Source organism: Phyllobates terribilis, unplaced genomic scaffold (genome assembly GCF_046119375.1).
Source record: "Phyllobates terribilis strain yellow unplaced genomic scaffold, ASM4611937v1 Scaffold_4__5_contigs__length_816908805, whole genome shotgun sequence".
Classification (NCBI taxonomy): Eukaryota; Metazoa; Chordata; class Amphibia; order Anura; family Dendrobatidae; genus Phyllobates; species Phyllobates terribilis.
The window spans coordinates 66,877,865-66,898,081 of NW_027362764.1; the positions used below are offsets into that span (position 1 = coordinate 66,877,865).

The following is a 20,217-nucleotide window of genomic DNA, read 5'->3' on the forward strand; positions in this document are numbered from 1 at the left end:
CCGGACAGAGCGGAGAAGGAGACCGGGGGCCATCGGAAGGTAAGTATAATCTTTATTTTTTATTTTTTACCATTCTTGTTCTCTTTTTTTAACTATTACTTGGTCACACTATATAAATCCATGCCGGTTGTGTGACCAAGTTGTCAAGCACTTTTCCAAGTGATGCTAAAATCGCTTGGAGAAGCGCTTGATAACCCGCATGCAGAAATGCATGCAAAAACGCTTGACAAACGCTTCTACCTGGCAGGAAAAACGCATGTAAAATCTGCATGCGTTTTTCCTGCCAGGGAGAAGCGGAAAAAATATGCAGCATTTCTGCATCATGGGCACATAGCCTAAGGGGTAAAAAATTGAAAGCCCTGATCCTGGAACTGCCAGGAAGACCCCCAAAATGCCTCCATTTGTTCAGGGTTAGCATAAGATCCTCCCTTTTGTCACTGATTAATCTGTGGGACTGTTCCAAGAAAAATGGGATTGTTGTCAGGAGCAAAATTAGGTTAATATATATGGATGTATATTTCTATATAGCTACTTTTTAGCATTTTACTTATAAACTCCAGATATGTTAAAAGGGTTTTCCCGAAATCACAAGACTTTTATATCCTATGCAGAGAATATGGGATAACATCCTGATTGCCAGTTGTCCAACCATTGGGACCTCCAAGAATGGGGCTCCAGAACCCTCTGTACTTGGCTTTCTCCTGCAGTCCCATTAACAATGAATGGAGCAGAGGCCGAGCCTGACTCCTCGGTGGTCCAGAGCTCCATTCTCGGGGTTCCAGAGGTCATACCCCCAGAAGTCATCAACTTATCATTTTTGCTATGGATCATGGGAAAATGTGCAATTTTTGGAAATATTGGGATATTGTTATAATAACAACCACAGTTGGACAGTTTGATATATACAGTAGATATTGTACAGCCAGAACTATTGTGTTGTGTGAACCTTATATACTGTGTCCTTTTTACTGCCTATACTGCTTTTTGAGAATGTCCATTTTCTCTTCCCATATTCTTGCCGAGTGGAAAGGCTCATACTGATGTGACATGACAATTATGATGCCTTCTCTGGGCAAACCGTATGTTCTTGCCCTCTCACAGCATGAGTCTGACAAGACATGATGCTCCCTTCTCCCTCTCACAACATGAGTCTGACATGACATGATGCTCCCTCCCCCCTCTCACAGCACAGCACAGCACTGTACAAAGACTCTAATAAGGAGGTATAGTGCTGCAAGTTTACCCTCTTCTGCCTCCATCTTGTTTTATGTTTCCAGTTTTACACTGTTTTCTTCTGACTGGGGGGGGGGGGATTTTTTAATATTTAGCTTAAACAAGACCCCTAAATGCTATTAACCTGCAGATATAGGGTTAATGTGCCTTCTAAAGCTGCTCGACCGCCGCACTAAAAACGCAGCTACAGGGAACAAATTCTTTTGTTTTTCAGTACAGCGGCTGCCGTGCAATTTTAGAACACTATTAACCTGCACATTGACCCCATATATGCAAGTTAATAGCATTTGGGGACATGACAGGTTCCCTTTAAGCCTACCTAGATACTTTTGGTAGGATTAATGATTGATGTTAATAAATTTCTACAGATTGATTTAAACTACAAGCTACAGCCGCAATCGGCAGTGCTACAAAAAGCTTATGCTTTCCAGAAAGCCTACAGGCATTTGAAGTAGGAAGATGCCACTTTCCCATTGTAACATATATTGCAAACAATTGTGTATTCACATGTCCGTCTGATTTCTGGGAAACAATTATCTGGTTATAATGGTTCATTCATCTTTATATAGTCACTGAAAGTTTAACAATGTTTGCACAGAGCATTAGTACAAGTAGATAAAATAAACTTTTAAATATATCTTATCAGTGAAATTTGCTTCTTTCTTTACTTTTCACTTCTCCTCCCTTCTCCCTAATGAATTCATGATACAACCATTAAAATCTGTCTTTTTAATAAAAAAAACAAAAACTGAGGGATCAGATTACAGCTGCCTATTTTTTGTCTATGAAAGGGGAGGAGAAAGAGTGAGGAATTAAGTGAGAGAGGCACAAACATACACAGAAGTTCCTTCTGCTTTGTAGTATTTTATCTCACTACAGAGCTGGATTCACAGCTAGACTGCTCAGTGCTACAGTAAAATTTCTTCCATGCTGCTGCTGCTTCTGAATATGTGCTATGTAGAGATAGGGGAGCCAGAATCACTCATTTCTCGTGTGTGCTGTGAATGGGAGACATCTTACCCGCTAGTCTTTACTCACTAGCTCAGAGTCAAGTGAAAATTTGAAAATTAGTACTATAGTTTGCAGAGCTAGTCTTTATTCACTAGTGCAGAGAGATCTGAAAATTAGAGATAGAGTCCGCAGAGGTGAATACTGGTGAAAGTGCAGGGTTTGGTGGATTAATAAAATAAATTGCTATCTGTCCCTTTTGATGCTTTCGACATGTGATACTTACAGCAAGATAATCACTATTGCAATTACTGCGACTTTCCAAATCAAAATGTTGGAAGTCAATCTCAAGTATATTACCACTGGAAGATTTCAGCAGCCAGTAACATTCAGAATTGTGGTAATACGGCATGGGGTAGTTTGGAGACGTGAAAGCACCAGACAGCGCAGTCAGGGTTGCCCCACATCCTGCAAAAAAGTAACAAAAATAAATTTCTATAGAAGTCAGGTCTCGTAAGGACTAAGGATGTAATAAACCACACGTAAGACATACAGTGACGAGCAAAAGGGTAAAAATGTTTTGAACTTTTGAATTTCAGGTTCCATATCTCACCATCCACTACGGCTTTCAAGGTGAGATACCATCATTTTATAGACAATCATCTTGGCTATTTCATACATAAATTTGATTAGTTATGCAGATTCTTGTCATGTCACTGCATTGTTACTGTTTTGCTCCAAAAAAACCTACATTTTAATTTTTATTATTTTGTAAATCCACCTTTGGCTTTCAACACTGCCTGAATCCTTTTGGGTATGCTCTCGATCACACTCAAGCATGTCTCGACCAAAATCTGATCCCAGGTCTCTTCTACACGTTCCCATAGTTGGTGCATACTGATCGACTCACTTGGGTATGTATACAGCTATTTCTTCAACTCTACCTACAAGTGTTGGATTTCGGTTGAGATCTGGGGACTGTGAGGGCCAATCCTGCACATCTACTTCATTGTCACTGAACTATTTCTTCACCAATCTCGACGTATGCTTCGTGTCGTTGTCCTAATGAAACACTATATCATCCTTTTCATACCAATAGTACTTGAGTGTATGAAGTAACTCGTCATGTAGGATACTCACATAAAGCTCAGCATTGAGACCACCATCGATCTTGGTCAAGTATCTAATACCTTTGGCTGTGAAACAACCCCATATCATCAGGCTTCTTCCACCGAACTTGACAGTTCCTTCAATTTCTGGATCCGTTAGCCCCTTTTTCCCTTGTTTCTTGCAGACCCATTTGCGCCCATCAGAGCCTAGTCTATTGACTTTCATCCCATTGCTCCAAATCACCTGTTTCCACTTTTTTACTGTCCACTTTTCGTACTTATTTGCAAACTGGAGGCGACACTTCTTATAACGATGTTGAAGTCGAGGCTTCTTCCCTTTTTTCGGGCCACCATTCCAGACTTGTGTAATGTGCGCCACACGGTGCTTGCATGGACGTCTGTGATCTCATTATTACGAAGCATACGAGCCACCTCCACTGCCGTGATTGACGCTCCAGAACTAATAGACCTTGTGATAAACTGACTGTAGCGCCGGCGTCCCTGCCCTCTGCTAGGCAGGGACGCTGTTCCCCTCACCCCTCTGCTCTGAGCCCGGCGTCCTCCTCCCGCTCTGCTGGCAGCGCGCGCTCCTTCCCGACCACTGTGCTTAGGGCGCGCGCGCGCTCCCTCCCTCTTAAAGGGGCCGCGCGCGCCGTCCTAAGGAGTCCCCGGCCAATGGCCGGAGGACTTCACCATATATAAGGCACCTCCTCCAAAATGGAGGTGCCCGAGCAATGTTGTTGCACTGTTCAGTACTCTGCTTCAGCCCTCAGGTCCCGTTGCCAGTTACCTGCCAGATTCCTGCCAGTTTGCTGTCTGATTCCTGCCTGATATTCTGCTTACCTGCGGTCCGACGGTCTGCCTACCGACTCCTGTCAGTCTGTCTAAGGACCAGCTTGCCCGCTCACCTGGGAGCGCTCCTCTGCTACCTGCCTGCTAGCCTGAGGTCCGACGGTCTGCCCTCCAACTCCTGTCAGTCTGTCTATGGACCAGCTTGCCCGCTCACCTGGGAGCGCACACCTGTTACCTGCCTGCTAGCCTACCTGGAGGCTTCGCCGTCACGTGCTGTGACCACCTGCCATTCCAGAGACTCCTGCCCGCTCACCTGGGAGCGCACACCTGTTACCTGCCTGCTAGCCTACCTGGAGGCTCCGCCGTCACGTGCTGTGACCACCTGCCATTCCAGAGACTCCTGCCCGCTCACCTGGGAGCGCACACCTGTTACCTGCCTGCTAGCCTACCTGGAGGCTCCGCCGTCACGTGCTGTGACCACCTGCCATTCCAGAGACTCTCACTTGCTCACCTGGGAGCACACATCAACCATCTGCCTGCTAGCCTACCTGGAGGCTCTGCCATCACAGGTCGTACCTACCCTTTACCCAGAGACTGCCCCGGTCACTTGCCGTGACCTCCTGCCCGTTCATCCAGAGACTGCCCCGGTCACTTGCCGTGACCTCCTGCCCGTTCATCCAGAGACTGCCCCGGTCACTTGCCGTGATCTCCTGCCCGTTCATCCAGAGACTGCCCCGGTCACTTGCCGTGACCTCCAGCCCGTTCACTCAGAGACTGTCCCGGTCACCTGCTGTGACTGCCTGCCCGTCTTCCCTGGTCGCCACCCGCTCCCTTACAAGGACCGCCCCCTTGTATAGTAGCTCAGAGGTTCCGCCTCCCAGACCCGTTACACTGACTTGTTGACTCCAATATTTTGCCTGGACATCCACCTCTTGGCTTTAGAATGGATGGACGGACTTCATTTGTATTCTTCCAGCTGTCATGGCGCTCACATGATGCAGTTTGGCAATGTTCTTAGCCGAGAGATCACTATCGATGAGCTGGATGATGCTGCTTCTCTTTTCTTGGAAAATCTTCATAGCTGGTCCTTGATTCGAACCAGTGACCTTTCGCTTGGGAATCAACCTAATAACACACTGAGCTATTAGGGAATATGAGAATAGGTTGTATTTTCTAGTATACAAGAAGAAAAAGATTTTTCCACCACCAGGAGCAAAACAATAACAATGCAGTGACATGACAAGAATCTGCATAACTAATCATATGCTAAATAGTTGCAAGTCAAATTTATGTATAAGATGGCCAAGATGATTGTCTATAAAATGATGGTAGTCTCAAGTTGGAAGCTGTAATGGATGGTGAGATATGGAGGCTGAAACCCAAAAGTTCAAAGCATTGTTAGCCTTTTGCTCATCACTGTACATATAAAGCACCCAGTGAGATTGGTAGAAGGATAGTGGGTATTAAAGTCAACTGGCACCCTGCAGCAACAGCCGGCATTGTTCAACCCCTGTGATGCCAATGGTGATCAGGGCATCAAGAAAGGAAGAGGCACCTTTTATGACCCCATCATCAGTCGTATGGCATTGTTGATAGGATCATAATGGCAGCCGTGGATTCTCGTGAAATCATGCCTCGAATACAGCTAAAAACTATAGCGAGCCGCCCTCTTCATGGACCACAATTTTCTCTCATAGGTGACAAGTCACCTAAGTAGCCTAATGATGTCACAAATGTCCCGTAGCTTCCATTCGTTGCACATTAGGAAAAAAATATTGGTGAAATTTATTTTGCATTCTTGCCCCAAAAATGTATATAATTGTATCTCAAAAGTATATGTAAGAAAAAATAATGGCATAAAAAATACAACTCGAAATGAAAAAACATTGACTGTATTCTTAAGGGGTCAATACTCCCCCTCTACCATGATTACTGGTATGTTATTTCTTTTATAAAAAAAGAAATAAACTTGCATTATTACATACGTAAGGTATATAAACCTTGCATCAACGCCTGTGAAATAAACTATATACTGTAACCTTACCTGTGGCAGCGCTTTCCCAATGAGCTTCAAATCCTCTAAATGTAGAAGCAGAATCACTTCTGAATTTTACCCATAGTTTATTACTATGGGAAATAATTACTGGAGGACCATCATGACAAAAGCGTCCAAGTAATGGAGATGATTCATAACCGCCATCTCTAAAAAAAATAAATTGTAATTTATATAGGAACCTCATTCAATTAAATGTTTCACTGTAAAGAAAATTATTAGTGTAAGATCTCTACAATCGATCATGGCTATATTGGTCCAGGTGATCGAAGTATTAAAAAGGTTCCGCGTGGGCTGGCCTTCAAACCACAAATTGTTAGTCTATTGGTAGTTGGGCTAAATATGATAATATAATTAAGGTACACTACCAACATGATATTTGAACAAAGAGTTTTGAATTCTAAAATAATTTTTTTTTAGGTATAAATGAAAGGGGTTGTCTTGTAAAGGACAACCCTTGCCCATATGCCTTTGCTTGGGTCCCCTAATTATGTGCTATAAGGGAGAGCCGTTCTGTACGTACAGCTCTGGTTCTGGTGGAATCCAGACGTCAGGAACAGCATGGACAGTCAATCATCCCACGTAATACTACAATTTCGAACTGGCCTAGATAACATCTACAGTTTGCCAGGAGGGCGAAAATCAGCTGATCATCAAAGTGAATGCATCCCGAAAACGGTTGACTTTGATGACAAAACCACTAATTTTTGGGCCTAATAATGTGATCGCCATCACTACTAGGATATTATGTTGGGGAGCATTTTGGAGTAAGTGGCCTAAACAAAAGGATTGGGGACATGCCTATAAAACAATTGGGCAATGACATGTTATTTTGCTTGATGTTGGCTTGTTCTTTGTACTGATGAATCATAACTTGTCCATGGTGGCCAATTGCAGCAATGGGCATCAAAGTGGCTACAACCTGGTGACACCCTGCTCATATGGAGAATAGGTTAGGGTTACGCATTGTGATTTTTAGCTGTCTTGGAGTTCCCTGACCTTATGAAGTTTGGGAACCTCTGATCTCACACTTATGACATCATCGGTGTCTCTTCACCAGTAACGAATCTTTACTTGCCTGATTTCCACATAATCATTAGCACAACCTAATGATGATTCCAGACTGAAGCTTGTGAAGTTCAGCTTAATCTGCATCTTGACTTCGGCGCTGATGCTGTACACACATTCCCTGTTAGTGGGGTAATTATTAGGATAGTTTGGAGATAAGAAGACACCAGTGGCTTCTGTGTACGCCGCTCCGCAGGCTGTTTTAGTAAAGAAAAAAAATGGTTGAATTCAATCCATTTTAACATAATATTACACGTTGTATAATAAAACAGCAGGACTGCAAATGTATTATGTCCTGAGGGACTACATATAACAGGACAAGATACTGGGGGAACCTTACCAAAACTACTGCAAGGATAGGTGATACCTTACTGGTCAATGGGGGCCAACTGCTGAGATGCGCACCGATTCTCAGAACGGAGCTCTGAAATCCCCTGTTAGAATGTGGCCTTCACCCCTTTTCATTTTCTACGGAACTGTCGGAGACCGTCGCTCATTACTCCATTCCAATGGAGCATTTCAGAACAACTTTCTCAAATTGGGACAACCACTTTAACAAAGAGTGAAGTCAACGAAGTCCCCCAATGTAGAATCCGCACCTATTATCCAAAACTAGCAAGAATATCTTTCTCTATGGCGCATTACAAGCATGGCATATTGATTTCGTAGGCGCGTCCTTTCCGACATGATGGCGCCTATGTTGGGGATGCCCTCTAGCAAAAAATGGACAATTCCTTTAAGAGAATAGTATTTTATAGACCGCTGGGAAAGCATTATGCACAAAAAGAAACATTACAGATTTGTACCGGTGGGATCTTTTAAGTGTATCTTTTCCAGCAGCTTTATTTGCGCTACAGGCCCCCTCAGAGTCCGAGATATCATTTTGGAGCTTAAATAAGAAACCATTATAGTAAATAGACACGTCAGTGAAACTTAAAAGAGATGGATACCTTTGCTACTTAAATGCATGTATTTGTGGCTAATGATATGCTTTTGCAGTTAGGTTTCATTAAAAATGTTTCAGCGTTTGGCTTTTACAGGCTTTTTGTTCCCCTGTGTAACGTGGCATGGGGCGGCAGCTGCGAACGAGGCACTGGTCTTCTCCTGTCACGTCCTGGTGAACTACCTAAAAGAGTGGGACCTTGGGCTGGTGTTGGTGGTTTGAGGGCCTTACACCCATGCAGGCCGCCAGGAGCATAAATTTCACAGATTAATAAAGTAGACTTCCATTCGAACATGGGGACTTTACTGAACTTGATAAGGGTTATGTACAAGGAAAAGCGGGTACACAGTCTTAACCACATTTCCTTCACAGTAAGAAGCCTTTTCATTCCCACTGCATCCTTCCTCTGTAGGCTATGCCAGGGCTCTGTAGAATATATGTTTTGTCTCTTCGTCGCCACAACCCAGCTCCTATTGTGACATGCAGAAGTAGTGATGTTGCTTCAAAAGCATCCATCAACTATTAGAAGTGACACAAGCACTGGAGACAGGAAGTGTTGTGCTCCAGAAGCATCCAGCAACTAGAGCGGTTAACACAGTCACAGGAGACAGGGAGTGTTTTAGCAGAGCCCCAGGGGGATTGTGGGGAAGTTGTTTACTGTCTGGCTGGAGCCCAAGAGAAAGGTGGTGTGTGATCTGTATCTCACAAAAGGCAAGGGAACAGAATTCAGGTCAGGAGGGAAGCTAAACACAGGTCAGATAGACTCCCTGAGATAACCGTGTGGAGTATTATGGGGCAGAAAGATAAGGACTGGAAGGAATCATGTCATAGGGATCTTCTCCCTCATCAAACCCTCCCCCCCTCCATCTCCATGCAGGATAAAGAATGCTGTGTACTATTGTGTCCTTGAGAAGGAAAAGCCTGTGGTTGTGTATGCATTAAAACTGTGCGGTACTGAGCTACTGGATAGACTGTGTGCTGCAAAGGAGATTGTACTATTGTTACTGGAGCCTGTTGCTCAAAGAGACACTTAAATTACACTGGCCGTGCCTCATTAAATGTTACTGTTCTACCGTTTCTGAGGACTCTTGTCAAATGTGTCTGGTCAGCAACTGAATCTATCCTGTGCCTGAGAGAAGCTACAGCCTATGGTTTCCCTGAGTAACGGTTCCCCCAGGATTCCAATGAATTCATGTAACCGGTCTCACCCCTATCTGAACTTAGGCGGCGTACGTGTAACATTGGTGGCCCGTACGGGGAATCCTGATCGGGAATTAGCGTGTAGAGGGAGAAGAGGAAAAGTGTCTGGAAAAATACAGCAGCAGAGCATCTCAATTCAACTCTGCTACAACAGTTAAAGGGGACCAGCCCTAAAGAAAACTCACTAGCAGCAATGGATCTGGAAATACAAATGGACAGAATCAGTGAGCTGCTTCTTCAGTTAACCTGTGAAGAATTGAGAACAGTAGCAGAACCTATAAACATGCCAGAAGAACAGATTTCTAATGCACACAACCGCAGGCAACTGCTAGCTGCCATTAATGCAAAAATGGATGAGCTGGAGGAGAAAGAAGCTGAAGACGTCATGGGGACATTCCTCCAGGAGCTAACACAGTTTCTAACCAGGTTGAAGTTGGAGGATGGAGGGGCGGCACCAATTACCAAAAGCGGGAATCTCCGTCCGCAGACAGAACTACAGGAATTGAAAGAACAATTCAAAGCCCTAACAACAGCCCTGCAGGAATCAACCAAAACCTCTAAATGGATGACAGATTCAGACAGAACCTGTACCCTGCTCGGGTTAGATATATCAGGAAGACAGTCCTCTCTAACACCATAAATCACCATAAGGAAAGAATTCAAGATCCTGGGACAGATTGGAGAGTGTGAACAGAAAGAGAAACTGTCTTATATGAACTTGTTGCACCAGATCGATGCAGGCTTACAGAAAGGCTACCAGCCAGATGAGATTGTTGAGGGGGTGGTGAAAGCGATCAGCCCAGGACTGAACCTCCGTAGTATGCTAGAAATGAAGAGTCAATTGACCTTGAAACAGCTGAAGATGATTTTAAAAAGACACTATAAAAAAGAGAGTACTTCAGAATTGTTCCACCAACTCATTAACCTCTCACAGAAAAATAATGAATCACCGCAAATTTTCTTGTTCAGAGCAATTGAACTGAAGGATAGACTGTTGTTTGCATCCAGAGATGTAGAAGCGGAGGAGAAGTTTGATGCTGGACTAGTCCAGAAGGAGTTCTTGAGATGACTGGGAAGGGGGTTAATCAGCAAAGACATCAAGTTGCAGCTGAAACAGTACCTAGAAGACTCTGGCATTCTGGACGAAGTCCTAATTGAAAAAATGAATGAGGCAGCTAGTTTGGAGTCAGAAAGCGAACGGAAGTTAAAGAAAGGCTCTGCTCCTAAAATCACCGAAATGAGTCAGCTGAAGTTGGAGACCCCCGGTGGCCAGTCCGAAGATCATCATGGAGACTCTCCAGTGCCACCTCCAAGAGGGAACCTTAAATCACCAACAAAAGAGAGGACCGCCATCGCTGACTGGGAGGAAGTAATAGGAGAAATGCGAGCCGAGTTGATTGAGGTGAAAAAGTTGATTCGTTCCAGGCCAGAACCTGTATCCCTCAGACCCAGGAGTGGGTTCCAAAACAGAAGATACCCGGCTTGTGAAGCGTTCATCAAATCAGAATATGGTGTGTGTCCACTGTCTAAGATGTGGTGAGGAAGGACATCATGCCAAGGAATGCCAATGGTCACGGTCGTTTGAGTTAAAAGACAGGAGGTTGCCAGTGCGGGTCGACTGGTAACCACAACACAGAGAAGGCCCCAGAAGCAAATCCAAATCTCACCAAACCCCAGAACGGCGCATGAGGTAAAACGGCTGCGCCAGTACTATCCCCAAGTGTGTTCCCATCTACAATAGCTGCAAGAGAGACAGGGGCATCAGTTACTTAATGCCCAGTGCGGAGGTTAAACGATGTACTCCTGGGAGGAGGATTCCACGGTCAGTAAAGACAGCCTCATCAGCCTAATCGGTGAACGGTGCTTTATACAGTGCCAGCTAGATGGACTCCTGGTAAAAGCACTGTGGGACACAGAAGCCCAAGCGAGCCTTTTAAATGAAGAATGGAGAAGGCGCTACCTGCCACATACCTGCCTTTGGTCGCTAAAAGAACTCGTAGGACCAGTGGAACTCCACGGCAAAGCTTTCAACCAAACCGAAATCCCTTTCATAGGCTGGGCGGAAGTGACTTTCCAACTAAGGGCCACAAAGAACAGCAACACCATTGAGCTTTTGGTACCTTTTCTCGTGACCAGTGATCAGAACGTGGCAGAGGATCCTATCCTGGGTTATAATGTAATCAGTGAGGTCATTACGAAACACAAGTCAGGAACGCTGGTGGTGGATGCAATTGCCACATCGCTTGCCATACCCAATGCCGTGGCGGAAAATGTGATTCATAGAGTAAAGAAAGCTTAGAATACAATGGACCTAAAAAAAGTCAAGGTAGGCTGGCGCCCAACCATCATCCCTGCAAATCAAATGGTGGGGGTGAGGTGTAGAGTCCGGGTACAACCGGGAAGAAAAGTCCAGAAAAGACTGTTTCTGCCAAAAGACTCCTCAGAACTTCTGGAAGGTCTAGTTCAAGGTGAGACTGTGCTTACGATTCCTACTGGTGGGTTTGCTCGAGTGACAATACTCGTGTTTCATAGTGATGAATACTACGAAACACGAAATTAGACTGGATCCAAAGACTGTGTTAGCTCACATTGAAACCATTAAAACAATATATCCAGCCAGTGTGAGACCCGCCCAGGGGTCTACCGTGAATTCAGTCTCCCCACTAAGGAACAGGAGTTGTCCAGGGGAGGAAATTGCGCGACCCACCTCAGGGTCCTGGGATCCCCTAGTATCACTGGAACACTTGTGTGCTGAAGATATAGCGATAGCAAAACAGATGCTGAGAGAAGAGTGTCATGCATTCTCGAAAGATGACTCTGATATAGGCGGTATCCTGTTGTTCCAATTGAAAATCAATTTGAAAGACTCGACCCCAGTAACCAGAAGTTACTTGTCTGTACACTACATTACTTATCTTACACTATACATTCCCTATAACACTGTAATACACTATGCATATTATACTAACAATACTTATCACACTCTATACATTACACAGGCAAACACCACAACGCAATACAATTCACATGACACAATACACATGACACAATTGGTGTCTTCAGGGGCAGGAAAACGACAGCACAGTCTACTACCCTTACACCTGCACATAGCTGACTGCAAAATGAGTTAGCTGAGAAGCTGTCTCAGTTTTCATCCATTGAGAGCAAGCAATAAGTTACTGAAATAAATAGATGAAATGCGTTCACCAGAAAGTAAATTTATAGTAATTATGGCCTCAATTCGTCAAGTCTCGCGATTTGAACACCAATCATGATGAAAGATGCGCCAATTCATTAACAAAAATTCTTAATGAATTTTTGGCATATTTGAGCTTATGTTATACTGAAAGCAATGTACTCCGGATATATATCTGTCGTAATTTAATTGGCTTTTGACCACGCAAGGCCATGCCCCCTCCTGGGCAAGCTTTGCCTTCTTTACGAAAAAATAGATGTAACTGGCCAGAAGTGGCATGAACACCCAAAAAGGTGTTACATTTTTGCGCAACTACGAGTATTGCAAAAATTGCATGATTTTTCTAGCAGTTTTACGCCAGAAAACGGTTGTAAACTGCTTGCTGAATCGGGGTCTTTATGTTCTTGCATGTTTGCGATTCATGTTACACACATTCCTACCATCACCATTCTGTATTATATCGGACCAGTCATATTGGATGTCATAATCTGTGTCCAGAAAAAGTCCAGGCAAGTATTTTACAAGGTTATGCTATATTAATTGCACATCCAGAAACTATTTAATTGGGTAATGTCTGGAAGGTTACAAGATACATAACCATGTCATTTTCAGCTTGCCAGGCTTATTAATGACCTTTATGTCTCGCCGGGATTTTGATATGCTTAAGCCGCTCCAAGGCCGGAATGTGTGTGGGTCTAAGAAACCATCATCCTGCCTGATTTTACAGCTAAACTTTGGACCTTTAGGCCATGTTAACAAGTAGTGTAAATACTACATTTTTTCCAATGCGTTTTTTTGGCCAGAAAATCTGCGTTATTTAACTGTCCACGCAAAGTTGAATTTTTAAGTACAGAATCAAAACTTTTCTGTACTAAAAAAAATGCATTGAAAAATGCTGCTTAAAATTTGCGTCATTAAATGAGGGGAAAAATCGCATAATAAAAGGAGCAAAAACAAAATAATCAGAAAAGATCATTATTGTGTATTATGGAGCGGACACCTGCAGAAAAGAAGCATCAGGAAAAAAAAGCAGCATTTACGCTACGTGTGAACACAGCCTTAATATTATTTCCTGTGGTTGACCCAAAGTTGCAAAGTCCAAACTTGTAAAAAAAGCAGGAGTGGAGCCTACAAGGATGTGAAGTATCATTGTAATCTATGAGTGTCCTTCTTGTTGGATCCATTCTTAGTTTAATCCTTTAAGGCTCAACTATTTTGGGCCTGTGCCCTGTTGAACACAGCATTTTTATTTTGGGGGTTTTTCAACGTTGCATTCCAGGAGACATAATATGTTACATTTTTCATCGATGTAGCTGTATGAGGGCCTGTTTTTTTTTGTAGGATGAGTTGTATTTGTCATTGGTACCATTTTGTGGGTACAAAAAAAAAAAATCAATTCTACTATTTTTTGACATTTTAAATTTTGCGCTATTCACCTGCTGCACAAATAAAGTTTGATCTTTATTCTGTGGGTCACCTCTTATGATGATACAAAGTTTACATAATTTTATTTATGACTTTTGTACAATAAATGCATTGCTGGAAAATAAATCACTTGTCTTGGTGTGGCCACATTCTGAGAACCATTTGTTTTACAACTTTCCATCAAAGGAGCCGTATAAAGGCTTATTTTTTTCATGATCAAGCCCCGAATGCTGATATTTGTACCACTTTAATGCAGCTCTCAATAACTGACAGCAGCACTTATATGATGTCAATGCCGATGTGCTCATGCAACGGCTCCCATTGTTCCCCCAACCCCGCAGCCCGATTGTAAAATGCCGTTGGGACATCATGGCAGGTTGCGACTGGGCTTCATGGGAGAACGTACTCCAGAATTTATTGCAATTTATAAAACAAGCAATTAAGCTGTAGTGTTGAGCCACCCCCGTAGTGTTCGAGTTCGGTTTGGTTCATCGAACACCCGTATGTTCGCCGAACTGTTTGTCGAACACCTTCAAACACCGTTAAAACCAATGGCAGGCAAACAAAAACACATAGAAACACATAGAAAACACCTTCAAAGGTGTCCAAAAGCTGACAAACTGCTCAGAAGACACAACTAACACATGGAAAAGTGACAAGTACATATAGTCATGCGAAAAGAAAAGAGGTGGAGGAGTAAAAGGAGGCGGAGACACAGATATAGGCATGTCATGCCCTTCTAAAACCAAAAAAGTGCGAAGCCGACACGACCAATCCGTTCCTGCCCGTGCGACCTCCGTGTCGCCGGGTTTGTGCCAGAGCCGCGGTGGACCCTGATGGCCAGCCCCCCTCTCCCAATACTGGTGCCTGTCCACTGGTGGGTTGAGCGAGCCCCCCTGCGGTGGAGGCAGCTCTAAGCTTTTTAATTTAAATTGTCTCTCTAATTTGAATAAATACACTTTAAATCCTTTTACAAGGATCTATTGGAGGGCAAGTCTGATGCCAGCAGCCGTGTAATTCCAGCTCCAGTAGCGTCCACTAAAGCTGCTGCAGTTAAAAAGCTTTTATAAGGATCTAGCTTGGCGGTCCACCGCAAGGCGTCCTACCGCCAGTCCCAGCCCCTGTGCCTTGGGGTGCCTCCCCGATGCTCTTCACTGAGTGTCCCGGGGGCCCGAAGCATTTCCTTTGAAAAAATTAAGTGTCCAAACTACAGGTGGTGTAGCTTGCTTAACAGCTGGGATAATCCGCTGACTATCAGACACTGCTACTAGGCACAAAGTATTTCCTGGGCTAGATGCAGTTAAAAATTTGTAATTAGATACTCTCGTTGGATGCTGAGAAAGCATTCCATAGAGTCTCCTGGCACGCCATATATTATTCTCTTAAAAAGCTTGGGGTAGGGGTCTAGGGGACCCTTTTAAAGCCAAAATCACGGCCCTGTATCGCAATACGTCACCTAGGCTGAAGATAAATGGAACATTTTCATCACCTTTCATAATCACCAATGGGACAAGGCAGGGATGTCCTCTGTCCCCTCTCTTATACATCCAAGTGACGGAGCACCTGCTCTCATCAATTCGCCATAACCCCAATATTAGGTGGATTGAGGTGGGAGGCACAGAGTACAAGTGCTCTGCATTTGCTGATGATGTCCTAGTATATATCACTCAATCACATACATCCACCCCTGCTGTTAAGGTTGAAATAGATCACTTTGTTACATGGTCAAATTTTAAAATCAATGCAGCGAAGTCTGAGGCCCTCGATGTCTCCCTCCCAAAATCCATACAGGATTCCATCCAGTCCAACTTTCCCTTTGCCTGGCCCTCACAGGGTATCAAATACTTAGGAATTCGTATTCATAGAGACCTCTCCCATCTATGTTATCTTAATTTTGGGCCCTTTATTGAACAACTCCATACAGACCACGGTTGGCAAGTTAGAACTGTAAGATTCACTACGTGAACCACTGGTGTTTTGTGGAAAAGCACATGTACACTGTGTTCCAAATTATTATGCAAAAAGTGTTTAGGAGTGATAAGGTAAGAATTTTTTGTTTGTCAGTTAAATTCATTGATGGTGATGTGTGTCAGGGCTCTTTATATCACTGTAAGCAATGGCAGACACCTGTGCTAATTAGTTTGGCAGGTGTGTCCAATGAAAGGCAAGACTACTTAAGAAGGCTGTCCCACATTATTAAGCAGCCTACATTTTCTGCCAAAATGGGAAAGAAAAAGGATGTCGGCTGCTGAGAAGCAACAAATTGTGGAGTGTTTAGGTCAAGGCATGACTACAATCAACATTGCCAAGACACTTCATCCTGATCATCGCACAATCAAGAAGTATGTAGCTGATTCACAGTACACACGTGTGCGTGCTGATAAGGGAAAATTGAGGACTCTTTCCTACAGGCAATTACGTCAGGTTAAAAGAGCAGCGGCAAAAAATCCTTGTCATAGCAGCAGACAAGTTTTTGAAGCTGCTGGTGCCTCCAACGTCCCCCGAACAACAGGATGCAGGGTGCTTCAGAGGTTTGCAGCTGTGCATAAGCCATCCTGTCGACCTCCTCTATCCACTGTACACAAGCAGAAACGGCTCCAGTGCGCCAAACAATACATGAAGATTGACTTCAAAACTGTTTTGTTCACCGATGAGTGCTGTGCAACGCTCGATGGTCCAGATGGATGGAGTGGAGGATGGCTGGTTGATGGACACCCCATGCAAACACGGCTACGGCGCCAACAAGAAGGAGGTGGAGTAATGTTTTGGGCTGGAATCATGGGGAGAGAGATTGTCGGCCCCTTTAGGATCCCTGAAGGGGTAAAGATGAACTCCATAATGTATGTGGAGTTTCTCTGACAGCACTTCCTGCCATGGTTCAAGAAGAAGAACCGTGTATTCCGCAGGAAGATCATTTTCATGCATGATAATGCACCGTCTCATGCTGCACATAACACATCTGCATCTCTGGCTGATATGGGCATAAAAGGGGACAAACTTATGGTGTGACCCCCATGCTCCCCTAACCTCAACCCCATTGAGAACCTCTGGAGCATCATCAAAATGAGTGTCTATGATAGCGGGAGGCAGTTCACATCTAAGCAACAGCTCTGGGAGGGTATTCTGTCCTCATGCAAAACAATTGAAGCAGAAACCATCCAAAACCTGACAAATTCAATGGACGAGAGAGTTCAGAAGCTCCTTTCGAACATGGGGTCCTAAGTGCAAATGTAACATCACCTAGAATAAAGTTTTGAGTTGAAAACTGTTTGATTTCAGTTTCTAATAACCTGCTAATGCTTATAATTTCAAAAATGACCATTTTTTTGTTCTTTATTAAAATGAAAAGGTTGATCGAAGAGTGTGGGGGATCTAAGAGTGTGGCAACCCAGTAGTCAGGATTATTTCGAATTCTGACAATTTGAGGGTCATGTTGCAGGTAGTGCAGCAAGAAGGCACTCATGTGTCTTGCGCATCTAGGAGCCCCAAAATTATTTTCCGGGCTAGATGCAGCTAAAATTATTATTAATTTGAAAGCCGGTGGAGCTTAGTATAGATGGCCTAATAGAATCAGTAATGCAAACTGCTACAAGGCCCAAATTATTTTCCAGCCAAGATACAGATAAACATGATTAGTAATTTTAAATCTGGTGGAGTTTAGTATAGATGGCCTAATAGAATCAGAACTGCACACTGCTACAAGGCCCAAATTATTTTCCAGCCAAGATACAGATAAACATGATTAGTAATTTTAAATCTGGTGGAGTTTAGTATAGATGGCCTAATAGAATCAGTACTGCACACTGCTACAAGGCCCAAATTATTTTCCAGCCAAGATACAGATAAACATGATTAGTAATTTTAAATCTGGTGGAGTTTAGTATAGATGGCCTAATAGAATCAGTACTGCACACTGCTACAAGGCCCAAATTATTTTCCAGCCAAGATACAGATAAACATGATTAGTAATTTGAAAGCTTAAAATGGTTGGTGAGGTGATTTTAACAAATCTTCAATCTTTTACTCTCCCCAGGATGACACAGGGGTAGAAAAGTCGTTTCGGATCCATGATTTGTTCATCTCTATGAACGTGAGTCTGTCTACATTATCAGTGGCGAGCCGCGTGCGCTTATCTGTCAGCACACCACCAGCAGCGCTGAACACACGTTCAGACAAAACGCTGGCTGCGGGGCATGACAAGATCTCCAAGGCATAAGTGGCGAGCTCCGGCCATTTATCCAGATTGGAAGCCCAAAAAGAGCAAGGGTCCAGTGACACAGTCATGGCTTCAATGTTTACTTGGAGATACTCCGGTACCATCGTCTCTAGGCGTTGACTATGTGTCAGACGTCTTGTCTCCTGTGGCCTTGCAAAGGATGGGCTAAAAAAGTGGTGAAATGATTCCGCAAAATTGATGTTACCAGCAGATACTGTGTTTCTGTTACGGTTTGAGTGCTGAACACTCGACGGTCCCACGGTTGGCAAGTTGGAACTGTGAGATTCACTACGTGCACCACTAGTGTTTTGTGGAAAAGCACATGTAACATTCAGCAACAGTCTCTGCTGATACTCCTGCATGCGTGCATCTCTTTCTATGGCAGGAATAATTTCTGCAAATTTACTTTTGTACCGGGGATCTAAGAGTGTGGCAACCCAGTAATCAGGATTATTTCTAATTCTCACAATTCGAGGGTCATGTTGCAGGTAGTTCAGCAAGAAGGCACTCATGTGTCTTGCGCATCCAGGAGCACCAAGTCCCTGTTGTGTTGGTGGCGAGGTAACAATCATGCTTCCTTCCTCTGCCCTCTCCCCCCAACCTCGCACAACAGAAATATGATCAAGGTCTCCCTCATCTGATGAGTCTTCCATCAGTTCATCCTCCACTCCTTCCTGGGCTCCTGCACCTTCCTCACTAGTTTGGCTGCTACCATGCGCCCAGGTAAAACCATCTCCCCCACCCTCACATGCCTGCCGCCTTGGTGCTGCCGACCGTCTGGACCTTGCAGACGTTAGCCCTTCCGCATACAACTCCTCCTCCTCTACTTCCTCCACCTCCTCTTGTGCCACCACCAGACTCCGAATTCTGTTTAACATGAGCTCCAGCATGTAAATCACCGGAATAGTCATGCTGATAATGGCATCGTCAGCACTAAACATCTTCGTCGCCATTTCAAAACTGTGCAGAAGGGTGCATAGGTCCCTGATCTGAGACCACTCCTCCAGCGTGATTTGCCCCACCTCCGGATCTCGTTGGCCCAGGCTATACGTCAGAACGTATTGCACAAGGGCTTGTCGGTGCTGCCACAGTCGCTGCAACATGTGCAGAGTTGAATTCCACTGGGTAGGCACATCGCATTTTAGCCGGTGAAGTGGCAGGCCCAACGACTTCTGTAGAGATGTAAGTCGCTGAGCTGCGGCGGGATGTGAACGGCGGAAGTGAGAACACAGCGACCGTGCCCTCTGCAGAAGGCCATCTAGTCCGGGATAGAGGGCTAAAAATTGCTGGACAACCAGGTTCAACACGTGAGCCATACAAGGCACGTGTGTGACATTGCCCCGGCGAAGGGCCGCACCCAGGTTTGCAGCATTGTCGCACACGGCCTTCCCTGGTTTCAGGTCCAGTGGAGACAACCATTCATGAAACTGGTTCTCCAGAGCTGACCACAACTCCTCAGCTGTGTGACTCACATTTCCCAGACATTTCAAAGTAAAAATCGCCTGATGACGTTGAGCCCTGCTGCCAGCATAGTAAGGAGGTGTGCAGGATCCCTTCTGCGCAGTTAGAAAGCTTGTGGCATGACCAGACAGACTTTGGGTGCAGGTGGAGGACAGAGAGGAGGTTGAGGAGGCAGAAGCAGTGGAGGAACTTCGAGATAAAGAGGATTGACGCACAACTCGTTGGGACGGCAAGACTTGGACAGCAGCCCCTTGTCCTGCTGTCACCATAGTTACCCAGTGCCCAGTGTGCGACATGCTGGTGGAGCTCAGGCACACCTTTCTTTGAGAAGTAGTGCCGACTGGGCATCTGGTACTGGGGCACTGCGACGGATATAAGGTCTCGAAAATCCTCTGTGTCCACCAGGCGGAAAGGCAGCATTTCTGTAGCCAAGAGCTTGCAGATGGTGAAATTCAACCTCTTAGCTTTTTCATGGCGAGGAGGAAATGGTCTTTTACTTGTCCACATCTGAGGGACCAAGGGCTGGCTGTTGTGCTTAGACGGGGTTGAAAGGGTGTCCCCGGCAAACTGCCG

The 20,217-nt window shown here is 44.5% G+C and overlaps 1 protein-coding gene across 1 annotated transcript in view; it reads right to left on the reverse strand.

Moving 5' to 3' along the window:
* The window catches only part of CUBN (cubilin), a 259,514-nt gene that overhangs the window by 165,346 nt on the left and 73,951 nt on the right, over positions 1-20,217 (reverse strand). Inside the window, exons 23-25 of the mRNA XM_073677458.1 lie at positions 7,214-7,400; positions 6,127-6,284; positions 2,468-2,649 (exon numbers count right to left, since the gene is read on the reverse strand). Coding sequence (XP_073533559.1) covers positions 2,468-2,649; positions 6,127-6,284; positions 7,214-7,400 — 527 coding nt within the window. The remainder of the gene's footprint in view (positions 1-2,467; positions 2,650-6,126; positions 6,285-7,213; positions 7,401-20,217) is intronic.